This window comes from Lemur catta, chromosome 8 (genome assembly GCF_020740605.2).
Source record: "Lemur catta isolate mLemCat1 chromosome 8, mLemCat1.pri, whole genome shotgun sequence".
Lineage (NCBI taxonomy): Eukaryota > Metazoa > Chordata > Mammalia > Primates > Lemuridae > Lemur > Lemur catta.
This window is the reverse complement of record NC_059135.1, coordinates 16,661,501-16,678,162: the sequence shown is the minus strand read 5'-3', so window position 1 is coordinate 16,678,162 and position 16,662 is coordinate 16,661,501. Positions and strand designations below refer to the sequence as shown.

General features: G+C 53.1%; 1 protein-coding gene across 5 annotated transcripts; it reads left to right on the top strand.

Moving 5' to 3' along the window:
- Positions 1-89: 89 nt before the first annotated feature.
- Positions 90-16,264, top strand: DNAJB2 (DnaJ heat shock protein family (Hsp40) member B2). 5 transcript variants are annotated; one of them, XM_045559996.1, is made up of 10 exons: positions 90-131; positions 683-886; positions 9,610-9,708; positions 10,375-10,484; positions 11,477-11,530; positions 11,646-11,768; positions 12,558-12,650; positions 12,868-12,970; positions 13,158-13,228; positions 14,000-16,264. In XM_045559996.1, exons 3-10 carry the CDS (start codon positions 9,644-9,646, stop codon positions 14,353-14,355), a joined length of 975 nt encoding a protein of 324 aa, XP_045415952.1. In that variant the 5' UTR covers positions 90-131; positions 683-886; positions 9,610-9,643; the 3' UTR covers positions 14,356-16,264. The 5 variants fall into 5 exon arrangements, with proteins under 5 accessions (XP_045415952.1, XP_045415953.1, XP_045415955.1 ...); XM_045559999.1 differs by lacking the exons at positions 90-131; positions 683-886 and adding an exon at positions 9,144-9,343 and having other exon boundaries at positions 14,000-14,203; positions 15,350-16,264; XM_045559997.1 differs by lacking the exon at positions 683-886 and having other exon boundaries at positions 100-131.
- The last annotated feature ends 398 nt before the right edge of the window (positions 16,265-16,662 follow it).

Genomic DNA, 16,662 nt, shown 5'->3' with positions numbered 1-16,662 from the left:
CATTTGTTTTTGTTTTTGTTTTAGAGACACGAGTCTTGCTCTGTTGCCCAGCATCATAGCTCACTGCAACCTACAATTCCTGGTCTCAAGCCATCCTCCCACCTCAGCCTTCTGAGTAGCTGGGACTACAGGTATGTGCCACAATGCCCAGCTGATTTTTCTATTTTTTGTAGAGAAGAGGGTCTTGCAATGTTGCTCAGGTTGGTCTTGAACTCTTAGTTTCAAGTGATCCTCCCACCTCAGCCACCCAAAGCGCTAGAGTTACAGGTGTGAACCACCACATCCAGCCATATCTTTGTAACATTTTTCTTTGCTTCCCTCACCAGTGGCTCCTAATTTCTTTCTGAACACAGATGGGTTGATTATTGTGCTCTGTTAGATTCATTTGATCCCCTCAATGCTCCTCATTGATACACTTAGTCACTGAGCAAGACTATATAATCTTAGAACTGCCTACATTTTCTGCCGCCCCGGAGGGTTTTGGCCCAGCCCCTAGAGCCAATGCCTGTTGGTCCTCAATGCCACCAGTAAATGTTTAGACACAGAGGTGGGGCAAGAAGAGCAGAGTCCAGGAATCTTGGCCCTCAGCCAGAGAACCACTAGAGGAAGGCACGCAGGAACTGTGTCCAGGCATGATATGCTTCTCTCTGTTAAGGCTGTTCTCTGCCCTTTGCCTGCTCAGCATGAGTGCATCTCAGTCCATGTGGGCAGGCTGGAGTGCAGATTGGCAATGCCTACTGGGAACTCTACTGTTGGAACATGGGACCCAACCAGATGCCCACAGACAAGACCACTGAGGGAGGGGATGACTCCTTCAACATCTTCTTTAGTGAAACTGGGAGTAGAAAACATGTGCCCATGTGACGTTTGGAGCCCACCCTGATCGGTGAGTGATGATCAGTCCCTCCCATGGCTGTGTCCCCAGGTACCACAGCAAGTCCTACTCTGTAACTGGAGAGCAACGGAGCCTGTGGTTATGGCCTCCCAGTTGCTGCAGCCAATTAGAACTCTAGATCTACAGGAGCTCTGTCACTCTGCCCCTGAATCCCCAGGCCACCCCACTTCTGTTTCCTTGTCATTGAAAACACATCCAGGCAGGATAATGGCAGTGGCCTGAATGCAGCTCCTCCGGGGTAGATGCTGGGGCCTGGTGACCCACTCCCTCTGGGTACAATGGTCTCTGAGAGAGAGCCAGACTGCAAGGGCAGGTGGGGCCCAAAACTCTGCCCATTGCAGATGAAGTTCAGATGGGCACGTACTGTCAGCTCTTCCACCCGAGCCACTCATCTCAGGCAAGGAAGATGCTGCTAATAAGTATGCCCAAGGCCACTACAGTGCTGGCAAGGAGCTCGCTGACCTGGTGCTGGACCAGATCCAGAAGCTGGTGAGGGAAGGGCTGATGTGGGAGAATCTGGATTCCTCTCCTAAAGTGGTCTGGAGATGAGACTGGGGAAGGACAGCTTTAGCTCATGGGAGAGGCTCCTGGACAAATCTTCAACACATAGGACCAGGACTGTGAGGTGGGGCCCTGATCTCTGGTCAGGGCAGGCCAACTGTAGGCTCTCACCTGGAGCTGGGTGTCCCCTTTATCTCCTGTAGTGACTGGCCTGGTGCTAGGCAGAGTGACCACTCATTCAAACATGACAGTGGGCTGCCTGGCCAAATTATGGTGGGGGTCCATAAGCACCCCTAGAATATTACCTTGTATTACAGGATGTGGGCAGCAGGCCCTGTGAAAAACAAGGATCCAAATAATGCTGGCTCAAGGCTCTGTGATTGACTTTGGCTTCTACACGGCATGGGGTCAGGTTCCTGGCTTGTTGGTCTCAGTAGAGGAGTCCTCCAGAAACACATGCGGGCATCGGAGTGCAGCTGGGGGAGTTGGCAAGTTATGATGACAAGGTCAACTGTGTCACAAGACTCAAGAGAGCATGTTAAAGCCCTCAGGAGATTTTAGAGAGAAAGAGTGAGGAGGAGGAGAAAGAGTGGCCCCCCTTCCCCCACCCAGGGATGTCAATACTGCCATCGCCACCATCAAGACCAAACGCAGCTGGGCAACAGAGCAAGACTCTGTCTCAAAAAAAAAAAAATTAAAATTAAAAAGAAAAAGACCAAGCGCAGCATTCACTTTGTAGACTGGTGCCCCACAGACTTCAAGGTTGGTATCAACTACCAGCCGCCTACTGTGGTGCCAGGGGGTGACCTGGCCAAGGTGCAGCGTGCCGTGTGCATGCTGAGCAACACTACTGCCATCGCTGAGGCCTGGGCCCGCCTGGACCACAAGTTCGACCTGATGTATGCCAAGAGGGCGTTTGTGCACTGGTATGTGGGTGAGGGCATGGAGGAGGGGGAGTTCTCCGAGGCAAGAGGATATGGCTATCCTGGAGAGGGATTACAGGGAGGTGGGCATGGATAGTGTGGAGGGGAGGGAGAGGAAGAGGAGGGGGATGAATACTAGGGAATGCTGTGTGTCTCTCCTAAACAAAGTGCTGTGGCTTCATCGTCTCATGAGCATCTTTTTCTCTTGGGAAAAGCCAGGGAAGGAGGGCTTCTCCTCCATGAGAGATAGGAAGGCTGCTGTTGGGATTCACCAGAAAGCAGACGTGACTTTAGATTTCATTGCAGAGTGCATTCCAGGGAGCAGAATGGGGGCCCAGGGGAGAAAGCAGGCAAGGAGGGGAAGTTCCCCCTAGAGGATGCAGCTGAATACATGCCATCTCAGAGCCATCCCTGGGTGAGTGGACAGGCGAGGGAGTGAGGGTGAGGGGCTTATGCGCTGGCTCCATTCTTCTATTGGCTAAGCCTTCATCCCATTAAGCAGCAACTCTGTCACTGGGCACGGTGGCTTGCGCCCGTAATCCCAGCTACTTGGGAGACTGATGTGGGAGGATCGCTTGAGCCCAGGAGGTGGAGACCAGCTTGGGTGATATATCGAGATCCCCATTTCAAAATGTCTCAGACAACAACAGCAACAAGAAGAACAAGAAGCATCAACTCCCCTGCACTTCTGGGTGCTCACACTTGGGCTGTAGAGTCATCAGGAAACCCTGCAGGAGGAGGGAGGAGGACACAGCGCTGTTGAGTTGTGCATGTGTGAAGTCAGGGGAGTTCCCACGGAGCTGCAGCAGGAGCCTGGTGAGGCTGGGGGGACCTAAGTGAAGCATCAGAATAATCTGGGGCTCACTAGCCCACCCTACAATCTGGAGCCTTGTCTCCTCCAGGCAGGAGGCTGGCGTTGAGGCAGAACAGTGGTACAGTGGCAGCAACAAAGAGGGGCTGGCTGGGGGCTGGAGGCTTACATCCCAGTGATCTCCATCAACACTCACCACTTTTTGATAAAGATAATTGACCTTTTTTCAATCTTATGGTGTTATGCAAACACAGCTTCAAGATGCCACTTCCAAATGATGGTGGCCCTTAAATCCTTTCCTATGGACTTTCTATAACCCCTGCTGGGCTGGGGGGATGGTTTAACCATCGGAGGTGTTGGAACCAGGGCAATCCCCACCCCACCCCACCCCAGAAGAGATTTAGTTCTCAGTGTCACCCTCAGCTCTGTCCCTCTTGCACTGTCCTTTCCCCAGACTTGGTGTCACTTCTCAAGATTGGATTCAGGGAAGGCAACCCAAAAGTTAGGAACAGCAGGAAGCTGCTGTCACCCCCAGGGCTGGGGGAGCCAAAGGATGAGATGTGATACCAGAGCCTTGGAGCTGGGACCCTCAGGTGGGAGCTGGGACTGCAGCAGGGCTACCCAGAAGGAGCCTGAGGGACAAAGGAGGGAGGGACATTTGGCAGGATTCAGAGCCATGGAGGAGACACAACTGCAGCCTGAGAAGCCATTTGATTTAGAAGGGGGAGAGATACCCTGGCTTTTCCCTCCCTCCCACCCTCAATCTCCAGCCAGGGTTCCAATAGGCTGACCCTAGACAGCAGTAAGATAGCAGGTGACACAGGGCAAAGGGCAAGCAGCCCTGCGGGACACAGAGCAGGGAAAGTGGGGAAAAGATCTCGGAGAACAGGCAGGTCACTGCACATACCTGCACTGGGCCTCATGCTGGGGGCCACTCAGGGGCTGTGGGGGGTAAAGATGGAAATGGGGGGACCCCTTCCCTTCCTTGTCTGGCCCCATTGCCTGTCCCTGCCACTCCTCTCAGCAATTACTTTGTAGTAAGTAGAGGATGGAGTAGAAGTAACAGAGCGCTGGGGAGTTTAGAGAAGAAGACAGGATGGATGAGCCCAGCTCGGCAGCTTCCTCTGCTTTCCAGGAATTATTTTCCTCTACTCCTCTTTGAGTATTTAAGCTTACAGGGGAGGCTCTGTCCTAGGGAAGGAGAGGCCTGCAGGTGTGTGCGTGCGTGTGTGTGTGTGCACACGAGTGCTCACACGGTGGGGGTGGGGGTAATGTAATTCAGAGGGTGTATTTAGAAGCCCTTTTGATTGAATAGCTCAGCTATATCCTCCAATTATTTTTTGGTTTTGTTTCACTTAAAGGGCTGACTTTTAAACCTCCATCTGTCTGACTTCTGTCTGTCAACTGGTTTCAAATTTGGGAAGGGAAGTGGGGTTCCTTTGGAAGCCCTTCAAACCCCCAGAAGTAGTTATCAATTACTGAGCACCTATTATGTGCTGGTCCTGTATCCAATGGCCTTGTTTAATCCTGAGGGAAGTACAGTTACTATTTTGTACGATTCCACATTATTCTGGAATGGAAGCTCATAGGATCAAGGCCTTGGTCTGTTTTCACTGTTCGACTCTCAGTGCTCCAGATGTTGCTTGACATATCATATGCTCAATACGTATTTGTTGAATGAACTTGTTAAATGAATGCCTATTTTATAGACATGGAGGCTCAAAGAGGTGGTGTGACTTGCCCAGGGTTACCCAGCTAGTAAGTGGAGGGGTCGGGGTCGAAACGCAGGCCGCCCGGCTGGGGCTCAGGCTGCTGACCGCCCTTTTCCTCAGGGGCCTTCACTTCTTGCCCACAGTGGTTCCAGACACCACCCAGACGCCACCTCTTCTGGGCCTGCCAGGTCTCCAGTGCCCAGACAGTGACTCAGGTGCCTCGAGGCCAGGGAGGGGGTGACGCTTGACAGTGCCCTGCCCAGGCTCTGGGTGGAGGGCATCAAGGTGGGGCGTGGGGTCCCAGCTTCTGGATCTGAATGGGGGCAGAGGTTTCTTTGGGGCCAGGTTTTGGGGCTGTCAGTGCCCCTTGGAAAGCATCCTTCAGCAACTCACACGAGGTGGGGTGAAGGCCTGTGAGAGGCCAGGAGGGAGGGCAGTGGGGCCTTCGCCTGCCAGGATGGCTGGGTATCCAGAGAGGCGGCCCCTGTCCCCTCCTGCCTGCCGTGCCAGCCAGCCCACCCTAGGCAGCTGTACGGCCATCTCCTGTGGGACCTTGTGAGGCCCTCCAGCTAGTAACCCTGCTGGCAGGCCCTGGCAGGCCTGGGTTGGACTGGGTGTGGGTGTGGGGAGGTGGCAACCCAGATCTCCTGGGGCAGCTGGGAGCACCACCCAGCCTGGCTCCTGGGGACTCCTCGGTGCAGGGGAATACTTTTATCCCTGACACTCCTAAAGCCAGGGTCCAATTACCTCAGGCAGACACAAGAGATAGGTTCCCAGCCTTAAGTGCCACCCAATAAATTTATTCCCTGGTCTCTGATGTGTCAGGAACATGCCTGCCTCCAAAGGTGTTTTCTCACCATTCCCTCCTCCTGGAACACCTCCTCCCCTGCTTGTCTGAATGTTGACATTCCTTCCAGCTTAGGTCACAGCCATCCAGAACCTATTCAGCCCGGGGAGCTCTCCCTCCTCTGGAGTCCGTCAGCACCTCCTCTCTGTTTCTATTACTCACTTGACACTCAGCATGGGCTGCCTTGGTACAACAGCACTTGGCTTCGTATTGATGTCCTATTTCCTCAACTAGATTTTAAAAAATTATGTATGTGAACAGTTACTATGTGTACATGTTTCAGAATTCAAAAGGTATCAAAGAGATTTATGAACAAGGTAACATCTCTTTCATCTTGTTCCCCTCTTGACAGCCACCACTGTTAACTTTTTTGTTAATGTTTCCTTCCAGAGACATCTACCTATATACAGGTTGAGTATCCCTTATCTGAAATGCTTTGGACCAGAAGTGTTTTGGACTTCAGAATTTTTTGGATTTTGGAATATTTGCATATACAAAATGAGATATCTTAGGGATGGGACCCCCCTAAGTCTAAATATGACATTCATTTATGTTTCATATATACCTTATACACAGAATCTGAAGGTAATTTTATACAATATTTCAAATAACTTTTTGCTTGAAACAAAGTTTTGGTATATGAGGTCAGGTGTGAATTTTCCACTTGTGGTGTCATGTCAGTGCTCAAAAAGTTTCAGATTTTGGAGCATTTCAGATTGTGGATTTTTGGATTAAGGATGCTCTACCTGTACGACTGTGTGTATACCCATTTAGAATACACTTTGTTCTACACCTTGTTTGTTCACTTAACAATAGATCTGGAAGATGGCCCATATCAGTACCTATAGCTATGCCTCATTCTTTTTGGTGATAAGATAATACTCCATTATATGGTGTACCATTATTTATTTAACCAGTCTGCTCTTAATGGGTATTTAGACTGTTTCCAATCTTTTGCTATTAAAAAGAATGCTGCAAGCCTTGTATATTCTTCTTGGCATATATATATGACCATAACTTCTTAGAATTGGAATTGCTGGGTCAAAGGTTATGCACCTTTCATTTTGATGTACCCCATTTTGCTCTGTTTAGAGGTTACACCAAATTAACTAGCTTACCACTACCAATTTATGAGAATGCCTGTGCCCACAGTCTTGCCCATAGAATGTATGAAACTTTTTGATCTTTGTCAATCATTCAGTAAGTGACACAAAGTATTTTGTTGCAGCTCTTGTTCATAATTCTCTTGTTATGAATGAGATTGAGATTTTCATGTGTTTAAAAGCCAGTACTTCCTCTTCTGTGAGCTCTCTGTGCCTTTACCCATTTAAAAATTGCTTTGTCTTTTACTAATTTGTTGGATTTTTTTTGTGAACAAAGGAAATTAACCCTTTGTTTGCTAGATGTGTTCCACATAATTTCCCTCAGTTGTCATTTGTCTGTATCCCAACTAGATTTTCATCTCCTGGAACACAGGGACTGGAATTTAAACCTCTCTGTATTCCTATCCTTAACACCAACATACATGGTAGGTGCTAGACAAATGTCTGTTAAGAGGAGCAAGAAGAAAAAGGCAGAGATTTGGAAGATTTTGGAGTGACCTAATCTAATCTACTCCTTCCTCTTATATCAAGGCTAAGCCCTGTCTTTGCCCTAGTCTTTATGTCAGTCAGGACTCTTGTAAACAGCAGAAGCTAACTCTGGCAAATTTTAAAACGCTGCTCCACCCACCTCCCAATTAGTGAGATACTGGGTAGCACACAGGATCAACACAAAGGCCAGCAAACAGGGCTCAGCAAACAGGCAGGCACCAAGGGAAGTGGGCAGACAGCACCACCGTCAAGGTTAGGGCACAGGACAGCCTGTGCAAGAGACTCTTATCCCCTCCACCCCCTGCAGTGAACCCCCAACTCAGGCACTGGGGCAACATTTCCTCCTCCAGACACCAGAGGTCGCTATGTTGGCCCAATAGCCACCAGCAGGGCTGCAGAAATGAATTCTCAACTGCCCCTGTTCCTCTGCGACTTGCTCTAGATTCAAAGTCCCAGTTGGAACACCTGATTGGCAGATAGTATGTCTTCTGCCTGCCCCCTTAGAGCTGAGAAGTCTGGGAGAGCAAGCCTGTGGCTTAGTGGAAGGTGGTGGCTTGCCTCCCATTAGGGCTGATGCAACCCGAATTACTCAAAAGTAGGCAGGAGCTTCAGATGGTGGGTGGCCAAGAAAACTGGACAAATGCACATCATCTTCTCTCATGTCCAGCTCAAGCCCTTCTCTTTGGTGAAGTGTGCCTGGGTCATCTAGCCTAAAATACTTTTCTGGACTCACGTAATCATTATTGCTTGGGCCAATCATAATGCCAGAGAGGATTGTACTAATAATGCCTACTATGTATTACTACTATGTCTGCTCTGATTTTCAAACAACCCTAGGCACTACCTTATATTTAGCGAGAAAAAACGGAGTCCTGAGAGGTCATCCCAAGTCTCATAGCAGTGCCAGGTTGTAAACTCAGGTCTATCTGTTTCCAAAGCCTTGGGGTTTCCCAGCAGCTGTACTGATGGGCTGGTATCTTATCAAGTTCCAGCTCTGTGAAGGCAGGGAGTGGGCCACATTCTTTAAACATTCTAGAAGCATCTAGTTTGTAGAATGCAGACATCCTTTATACATTCTGGAAGCATCTAGTTTGTAGAAAGTGCTCAACTAATGCTTGTGGATTGGCCTGGATAGTATCAAGCAGGAGCCAATTCTGGAAGGTTCCCTAACTCTCCCATGAGGCCTGAACCCAGGAATCATTTCGAGGTCAAACAGGCCTACTCAGGATGAGTTTGGGAAGACAGGAATCTGGGGAATTCCTTTTCACTGTTCCCTTTAACTTCACCTTCCCCAAACGTATGGAAACTGTCAACAAAGAGTTTGCATCTGTTCCTTATTTTATCATCCAATGGATATTTTTGAACCTGACCCCTGCCCTCATACAACCGTGAGAAAAAAGACACAATCTTGGCCCTGTGAAATTTACATTCTAAGGGGGAGGTGAATGGTAATCAAATAATTAAACCAATAAACCGTAATATGTGGCTCTGACAAGCGTGATGAAGGAAATGCCATGAGATGCTATAAAAGGCAAGTCTGACCTACTCCGGGAAGTCAGCGTAGCCTCTTTTGAGGACCTGGGGCTGAGGAGGGAGAAGAAGAAGGGGAGGAGTTAGGCCCTGGCGGGTAGTGTGTGAGTCCTTGAGGTCGGTCAGTAACCATGGATCGTCACCATGATTATAAGAAAGTGACAGAGGGACCCGGGGCTTGTTTGTGGGCTGCCCCTGCCTCTGTGTTTGTGCAAGTGCGTCACGCCTGGATGGAGGGGGCAGCTGTCTCCCAGGTCCCATCTGGGGATGACGTCGTCCCGGTGCAAGCCCAAAATAGCCGGCTCCTCCCCCTTCTCCCGGCAGCCCCTGCACCCCTCCCCCGCCCCCGGACCGGCAGAGCCGGCCTCCGCTCCGTGTCTAGTAGCTTCCGCGCCGCTGACGCATGCTTGCGCGCACAGCTGGGCCGGGCGTCCTACGCAGCAGCCGCGAGCCGGGCTGCGGGTGCCAGACGGTTCCCGGCGGGGGGCAGGGGCGGGGCGCCGCAGGAGGCCGAGGACTCCCGGCGGAGGAGGTGCGGCCGGGACCTTTGGTCAGGCTGGGGGCCCTGGGCCCGGCTGCTGGAGTTAGGGAGCCCCGATAGGGCTCCCCGGGCCTGGGCACCGAGATAGCCCTTGGCCCCGGCCTGCGAGGACAGATAAGGCTGCCGGAGGGAGCCTAGTCACTGGCCGCAAGCGGAATCGGCGGGCTCCGCTGCCACCTCGGAGCGCCTCCCGCCACCCCGGGGGTCTCCAGGGAGGGGCTCGTGGTTCTTTCTGCCTGAATCCTTCTCTCCTGCAGCCCCAAGGAGGCCGCCTGACGACTGACAGTTGCCATGGCATCCTACTATGAGATCCTAGATGTGCCGCGAAGTGCGTCCGCTGATGACATCAAGAAGGCGTAAGTGCCTCCATGTGCATCAGAAAACCTCTCACCCTTCACCGCCCACCACATGGGACACTTCAGAGTGACACCTATAGGTGTCTAAGGGAACTAGATCGTTATAAAGCATTGGAGGGGGGGCTCCCTCGGAGTGACACTTGTAGGGGGGAGGGAGACCCCTAGAAGAGCATAAGAAGGGCCAGAGTAAAGGCGCTCTGCTGGGAGCTGCTCTGTGGGTCATTCTCCAGTGGACCATCCCCTCCGGTCCCCTCCCCTCCCTGCTACTCCTCCCCCAACCCTGGCCCGTGGGCTTTCTCAGGGTGCAGTGCAGAGATGCCTAGGCTCTGTGAGGAGGAGGGGCCAGTGTCCCTGTGCTGTGAGTGGCCACACGTGCCCCCAACCTTTGCAGCCTGGTCCAGTGGCCCCAGGGAGAGGTTAGGGCCCGGCTTTCTCACTCTTGCATTACCATCTGCTCATACATGAAGTCCCAGCACTGGCAGCAGAGGAGGGACAGAGGAGCTCCGTTAACACATGCCAGCAGAGGCAGACCTGGCAGCCGGGGTGGCTGGGGTCCAGTGGTGAAAGGATAACGTTGGGCTAGTGGGAAAATGGGTCGCTCAATTCCCTGGTGGGAAGTGCCTGCATTTGTCCCCTGACCCTCCCCTCTGAACCCACTTCCTGCAGGTACCGGCGGAAGGCTCTCCAGTGGCACCCAGACAAGAACCCAGATAATAAAGAGTTTGCTGAGAGGAAATTTAAGGAAGTGGCGGAGGCATATGAAGTGCTGTCGGACAGTAAGGGCTGGGGGCAAGGCAGGGCCCAGCATACGACCCCCACTTCACACCCCGTCTCACGCCTTCCCAAAGCCATGCCTCTGCCACCCCAGTCTTTTTCCAACCTGACATTTAAGTACCTCCCCCTTCCCCAGGGACAGCTCAGTGTCTACTCCCCAGAGTCTGGTAGGCGTGGCCTGGGTCCTGGCAGGGGAAGGAGGCAGGGCAGGTAACCGATGTGTGCTGAGCTCCTCTGTGCCGGGTGTAATCTCCGTGAGTCCTCACAGCCATCCTACCAGGCAGGTTTTATCACTCCCATTTTACAGGTGAGGAAACTGAGGCTGAGAGGTGAAATAACTTGCTCAAGGCCACATAGAGCTGGAATATGAATCCATGTCTGTCTTTTATTCATTCATTCTAAAAGAATTCACTGAGTGCTGTTAGTGCCAGGTGCTTGCTGGGTACCAGGGAAACAGTGGAGGACAAGCAGGCACTTTCCCCGTCCTGAGGGTTATATTCTGGTCCGGGAGACCAACGCTAACCAGGCGTACACATCAACACGGTTCTAGACGGTGAAGAGTATTCCAAGGAGAGAAGTGAGTGATGTGATAGGGAGTAATGGGCACCTGTTTTGTTATGGTGGTCACAGAAGGCCTCTCTTAGGAGGTGACACTTAGGCTAAGCCCCAATTAATAATAACATAGTAACAATTAGCTAAGATTTATTGAACACTTCCTATGTGTCAGGCACTATGCCTAGCAGTTTACATGGATTATCTCCTTTGCTATTTGCAGTAACCTATGAGGTAGGTGCTGTGATTACATTCATTTTACAGATGAGAAGGAGCCAGCTGTGTGAGAGCTGAGCTGCTATTAAAACCTGTGGCTTGTGTCCTTGGGGCACCCTGCTGTCCCCTAAGTGTCAGTCTCTCGGCAATCCTCTGAGGGTCCTAGTTTGGGAGGGGAGGCCATCATCCCAGAGGGAGGGAGAAATGACCTGGTCTCTTTTTGCAGAGCATAAGCGGGAAATCTATGACCGCTATGGCCGGGAAGGGCTGACAGGGGCAGGTAGGTGGAGGGGTGGGGCCCGGGGATGGAAGTGGGAGAGGGAGGGAAGTGGACGCCTCTGTCTGAGGCTCCTGGCTGTGCCCTAAGCCCCATCCTTGTCCTACTTATCCTCTAGGAACTGGCCCACCTCGGGCGGAAGCTGGCAGTGGTGGGCCTGGCTTCACCTTCACCTTCCGCAGCCCGGAGGAGGTCTTCCGGGAGTTCTTCGGGAGTGGGGACCCTTTTGCAGAGCTCTTTGGTGAGTGGACTCAGGAGGCTCAACTTCCCCATCTCGGCCTGTCCTTCCTTCGGCTGGGAGCCCCTTAGGTGGGAGCCTGAGAGGGAAGGAGAATGGCACACACAGAAGATTTTGGGGGGCTGAGTCCAGCGAAAACTGGGACAGAACCTCACAGAGGCCAGAACCCAAGTGACCCAGTAGTGACACTTCACAGACTCGCCTTATCAAATGACAGCAACAATAGTACATTGTTAGACCTCCACAATAACAGCCATGAAAGCAAGACTCACAGCATCATGTGAGAATAATAACATTACACATAGCAACAGATACCATTTTTTGAACGATTAATGTGTGCCAAGTATTTTACATCTTCTAATCCTCTGTCAAACCCAGAGGGACGGGTAATTTTATCCCCATTTGCAGATAAGAAAATTGAGGCACAAATAGCATGCTTAGAGTCACACGGCAAGTGGCAGAGCTGGGACTCCCAGCTGTGTCTGCCTGTCATCACATCGTGATTGCCTGCCTATACTGAGAGAACACTCTGCCCTCCCTCCCTCCCTCTCTCTTTCCCTTCCCTCTTCCTTCCTTTATTCTTTATTGTGGACAGAACTAACCAGTGAATGTTCCCACATGCAATGTTAAAGAGGAATTTAATTTGTAAATAAACCCAACCAAAAATGGAAAAAAATCAGAAATGTACCCATTGCTTAGAAGTTTATATTTCTAGATTTAGAAGTGGGGTTCACACACCTCTGGGGGGAAATCTCTTCACCAGATAACTGTTAATCTGCTTACTTGTTACAGATGAGCTGGGCCCCTTCTCGGAGCTTCAGAACCGGGGTTCACGACCCTCGGGTTCCTTCTTTACCTTCTCTTCCTCCTTCCCTGGGCACTCTGGTAAGCGCTGTCCCTCCCACTTTTTCGAGCTCTGAGTCCTGGAACCCCTGGTGTCAGCTTGTTACTTTTCCAAGTACCCTCCATAGCTGGAGCCCTGCCTCTCGAAGCTGTGTGGGAGGCTCCACTGGGGTTCCTGGCCCTTGGTGACTGCAGCAGGCAGTGTTACAGCCTTTGTCTAACCACCTCTCCTCCTCCTCCTCCTTTGTCTCGATGCCAGATTTCTCCTCCTCATCTTTCTCCTTCAGTCCTGGGGCTGGTGCTTTTCGCTCTGTTTCTACATCTACCACCTTTGTCCAAGGACGCCGCATCACGACACGCAGGTGAGAGTTCCCTCCGGGGGCCATACAGTGGGGCAGGGTCTGCGGTGTAGCCGTGAGCTGTGTACAAATAGGTCAGCTCTTTGAGGGCAGGGCCCAGTCTGTACTGTCCAATGTGGTGGCCAGAGTGGGACCAGTGCCTACAGGATTCAGTCTTTGCTTGTTGCCTGAACTGTGCTGTCTCCCACAGAATCATGGAGAACGGGCAGGAGCGAGTGGAAGTGGAGGAGGATGGGCAGCTGAAGTCAATCACAATCAATGGTGCGGAGTGGCTCTGCCACCTAGGCCCTGGCAGGAAGCCCCAGCCCCTGTCCCTAAATCCCCCTCCCCAGACTGCTGCTCTCTGAACTCCCTTGGGGCTGGGAGGGAGTGGCAGCCACAGGCCAGACTGGCAGGGTTAGAGATGGTGATCCTAGGGGAGTCTGAGAGGGCTGGCTAGTCACCATGACCATGAGGGGGTTGCCTTACATTTGCAAAGCACTTGCACACATGTGCCATTCCCTGTATTCCTAAAGCAGCCAGGGAAATAAGCATGGCAGATGGTGACCCCCCAGTTTTTATCTGAGGAGACTGCACTGCAGCATGCTTAAATGACCCTAGCTTCCAAGTAGCCCAGGCCCAACACTCTTTCCTATCAAACAAGGGATAAGCCAAGAGTCAAACTCAGGATGCACGATTCTTGGAGTGGAACTTTTTGCACCACACTATGCTGTGCAGGGTTGTCGCCATGGCTAACCTTTCATGTCTGCTGGCCAAGCACTTCTCATGGGTTGTCTTATTTAATCATTGGAACAATTTGAGTAGGTAAGCACTATCCTCATCTCACTTTATAAATGAGGAAAGAGAGGTGCAGGGAGGTTGAGTAACTTGCCCAAGGAGACTAGCTCCCACCTGGTGCAGCTGAGTGCCTCCCCGTGCTCATAGTGACCACCCCAGGTGCCCGGATGCAGGTGCACCAATTCCAAATGAGAGACTGTAAGGGGTCAAACCCTGGCCTGGGTTGGGGCTTCATGGTGGCTGTGACTCTTGCAGGTGTCCCAGATGACCTGGCACTGGGCTTGGAGCTGAGCCGTCGTGAGCAGCAACAGTCAGTCACCTCCAGGTCCGGGGGCGCTCAGGTCCGGCAGACGGCTGTTGCACGCCCGTCTGACAGTGACCTCTCTGAGGATGAGGACCTGCAGCTTGCCATGGCCTACAGCCTGTCAGAGATGGAGGCAGCTGGGAAGAAACCGGCAGGTGGGCGGGAGGCACAGCGACGACGGCAGGGGCGGCCCAAGGCCCAGCACCAAGATCCAGGCACAGGGGGGACCCATGAGGGTGTAAGGGGTGAGGCGGCCAAACCCAGCCCATCCCCAGAGGAGAAGGCCTCCCGCTGCCTCATCCTCTGAACACCAGGCCCAGCGCGGCCTGATTCGGGTCATGACTGGGGTCTGGCTCACTGCTGGGAGAGTGGAGAGGAGCACGGCTGAGTTGCAGGAGCCTGTCTCCAACTCCGTGCTCCCTCCGCAAGCTTCCCTTCCAGGCCCACCTGCACTCCGGTGTGGACTTGAGATTTTCTGTGCTCAGCCCAGGCCTGATAGGTCCCTGGGTGCAGCCCAGGTTGGGGGGCATCAGGGCAGTCAAAGGGCCCGAGGAGCCAGGATGCACTTACTGGAAGGGAAATTCCTGAGGGGTAATCAGTGGTTTGGGCGGGGCCTTTTGTGCCCAGGTCCACTGCCACCTGTGTTGCTGATGGTGTCAAGGAAGGAGGACTTGGCCTGGGTTCTCTGAGCCCAAGTTGGCAGCTCCACTGGGGAGCAGTGCGGGCTCTCCTTGTCCAGCTGCAGACACCCCCATCCTGGTTTCTGTGCAGTGTTGAGCTCTGACCGTCTCTGTTGCTTCCCTTCTGGTGCCGCTTCTTCCTCCCACTCTTCTCTCTGCAACTCCCTGCCGGCCGCATCGCTTGCTTTCACGGCCACTCATCTGGCTAGGACTCCCTTCTCCTTCCTTCCCCGAGAAGGCCTCAGTGTGGCGAGGAAGATGCTGGGGCCCGTAGGGCCATGAGGTCTTCCGGGGAGGCTAGCTGGGTGGGGCGGGAGCCTCTCCGCTGTCCAGATTCAGAGCCGGAGTCCACTCCTCCTCCCTTCCTCTTGCTGCCTCAGCCTGCCCTCAGCCTTGGGACTAGGCAGAGGTGAGGCTGGCTAACCCTGAAGAGGTGGGATAGGGCCAGGGTGACCCAGGAGGGAGGCCTAGGAGGGGACTGTACGCTGTGTTACTTCCCCACCATGCATCAGGGCTCAGGGAGAGGCCACACGGCTAGCCCAGGTCTGCATGCTCGGCTCCATCCTCCAAGGCTTGCTGCTGACCCTCTCTCCTGTCACCCCGCCCCCGCTCTCTTCCCAGATGTGTTCTGAGCTGGATGTCCGGGATCCAGAGTTGCAGCACAGTTACAACAGGACAGCGCCCTCCCCCCATGCGCTGGGAGGGGCCTCTCCATTCCTCTCTCACCCATGCTGAGTGTAGAACTGGGGCCTGGGTGGTGGGTGGGGGCCGGGTGGGAGGCGTCATAGTTGTAGCCTGTGCACGCTCTTCCCTGGGTGTCTGGTGCTGGCTCTTGGGGACTACAAATCCCAGAATACAATGCACCCAGCCTCATTTCTGATAGGTCACGCTTGGGGGGAAGTGGTGCGGGTTTACGGAGCTGTGCATCTTGGGACATGTTCCAGCCCAGGTCGGCCTGTCACTTGCTGCCAGGCAGGGAGATCGTGTCTTTTGATTTGTCCCTGGAAGGGTGGTAAGAATGTGGATGACGGGGGAATGAGCAGAGATCCTCGGTTCCCCTGACACATCTTGCTAGCCCCAGGGTTAGAGTGGGCAAATCAAAGCCCTGCAGCATCTGGGTGAGGTTCTTTTCCTGTGGGCAGCCTGGGGTCCGAGGAACAAGCCAGGGCAGTAGCATGTCTGACTAAGCAGGGTGGGGCCCCAGAAGGCTGAATGGCGTGGGCGGGCAGAGAGCCTGGAAGGGAAGGCCGCCTCGTCGGGGGTGTGTGTGTGTGGCTGGGATTGGCATGTGATGGGAGCTCCGGGCATGCCGCTGCTTGTATGGCTTTCTGTGGCCTCTGACCCTGCTGCCCATTCTTTCTCTCCACCATCACAGACGAGCCGCCTCTCCTCCTCCCTGCCTGGGGAGCCCCGTGGCCAGGGAGGGGAGTGGTGGAGCCAGCCCTGTAACATTGAGCCTCAGAGACCTATCAAAGCCAGCAGGGCTGAGCTTAGGCCAAGGGAAACACTGGAAGTCAATAAAGCTGAGTTTTGAGAGCTCAGTGGTACGCTGTGTTCTTGTGCTCCTAACTTTCCAAGGGGGCCCAGGAGGGGCCCTGTGGGACCAGTGGGTGACACTTCAGGCCTCACACTTCCCTTTATGCCCAAAAGGAGGTTTGGGCCTTGCCAGTTGATAGGTCACTCTCCCCAAGTATGTCATGGAACCCCAAGAACTGCTTATATTCTTTGTCTTCACCTCTTGGGGGCCCACAGCAGATTCCCCTGGCACCTGCCACCCGGTACTCCACAGCATAGCTCGGATCAGACTAAGGGAACACTTGATGGACCTTGATGGAGAGCGCAGGAAGCCGATATCACATGGCGAAACCTTTAAACCGTACATACCCCCAAGACCCATAGACAGCCCCTCGGCAGGTTTCCTTAGTTCACAGCCA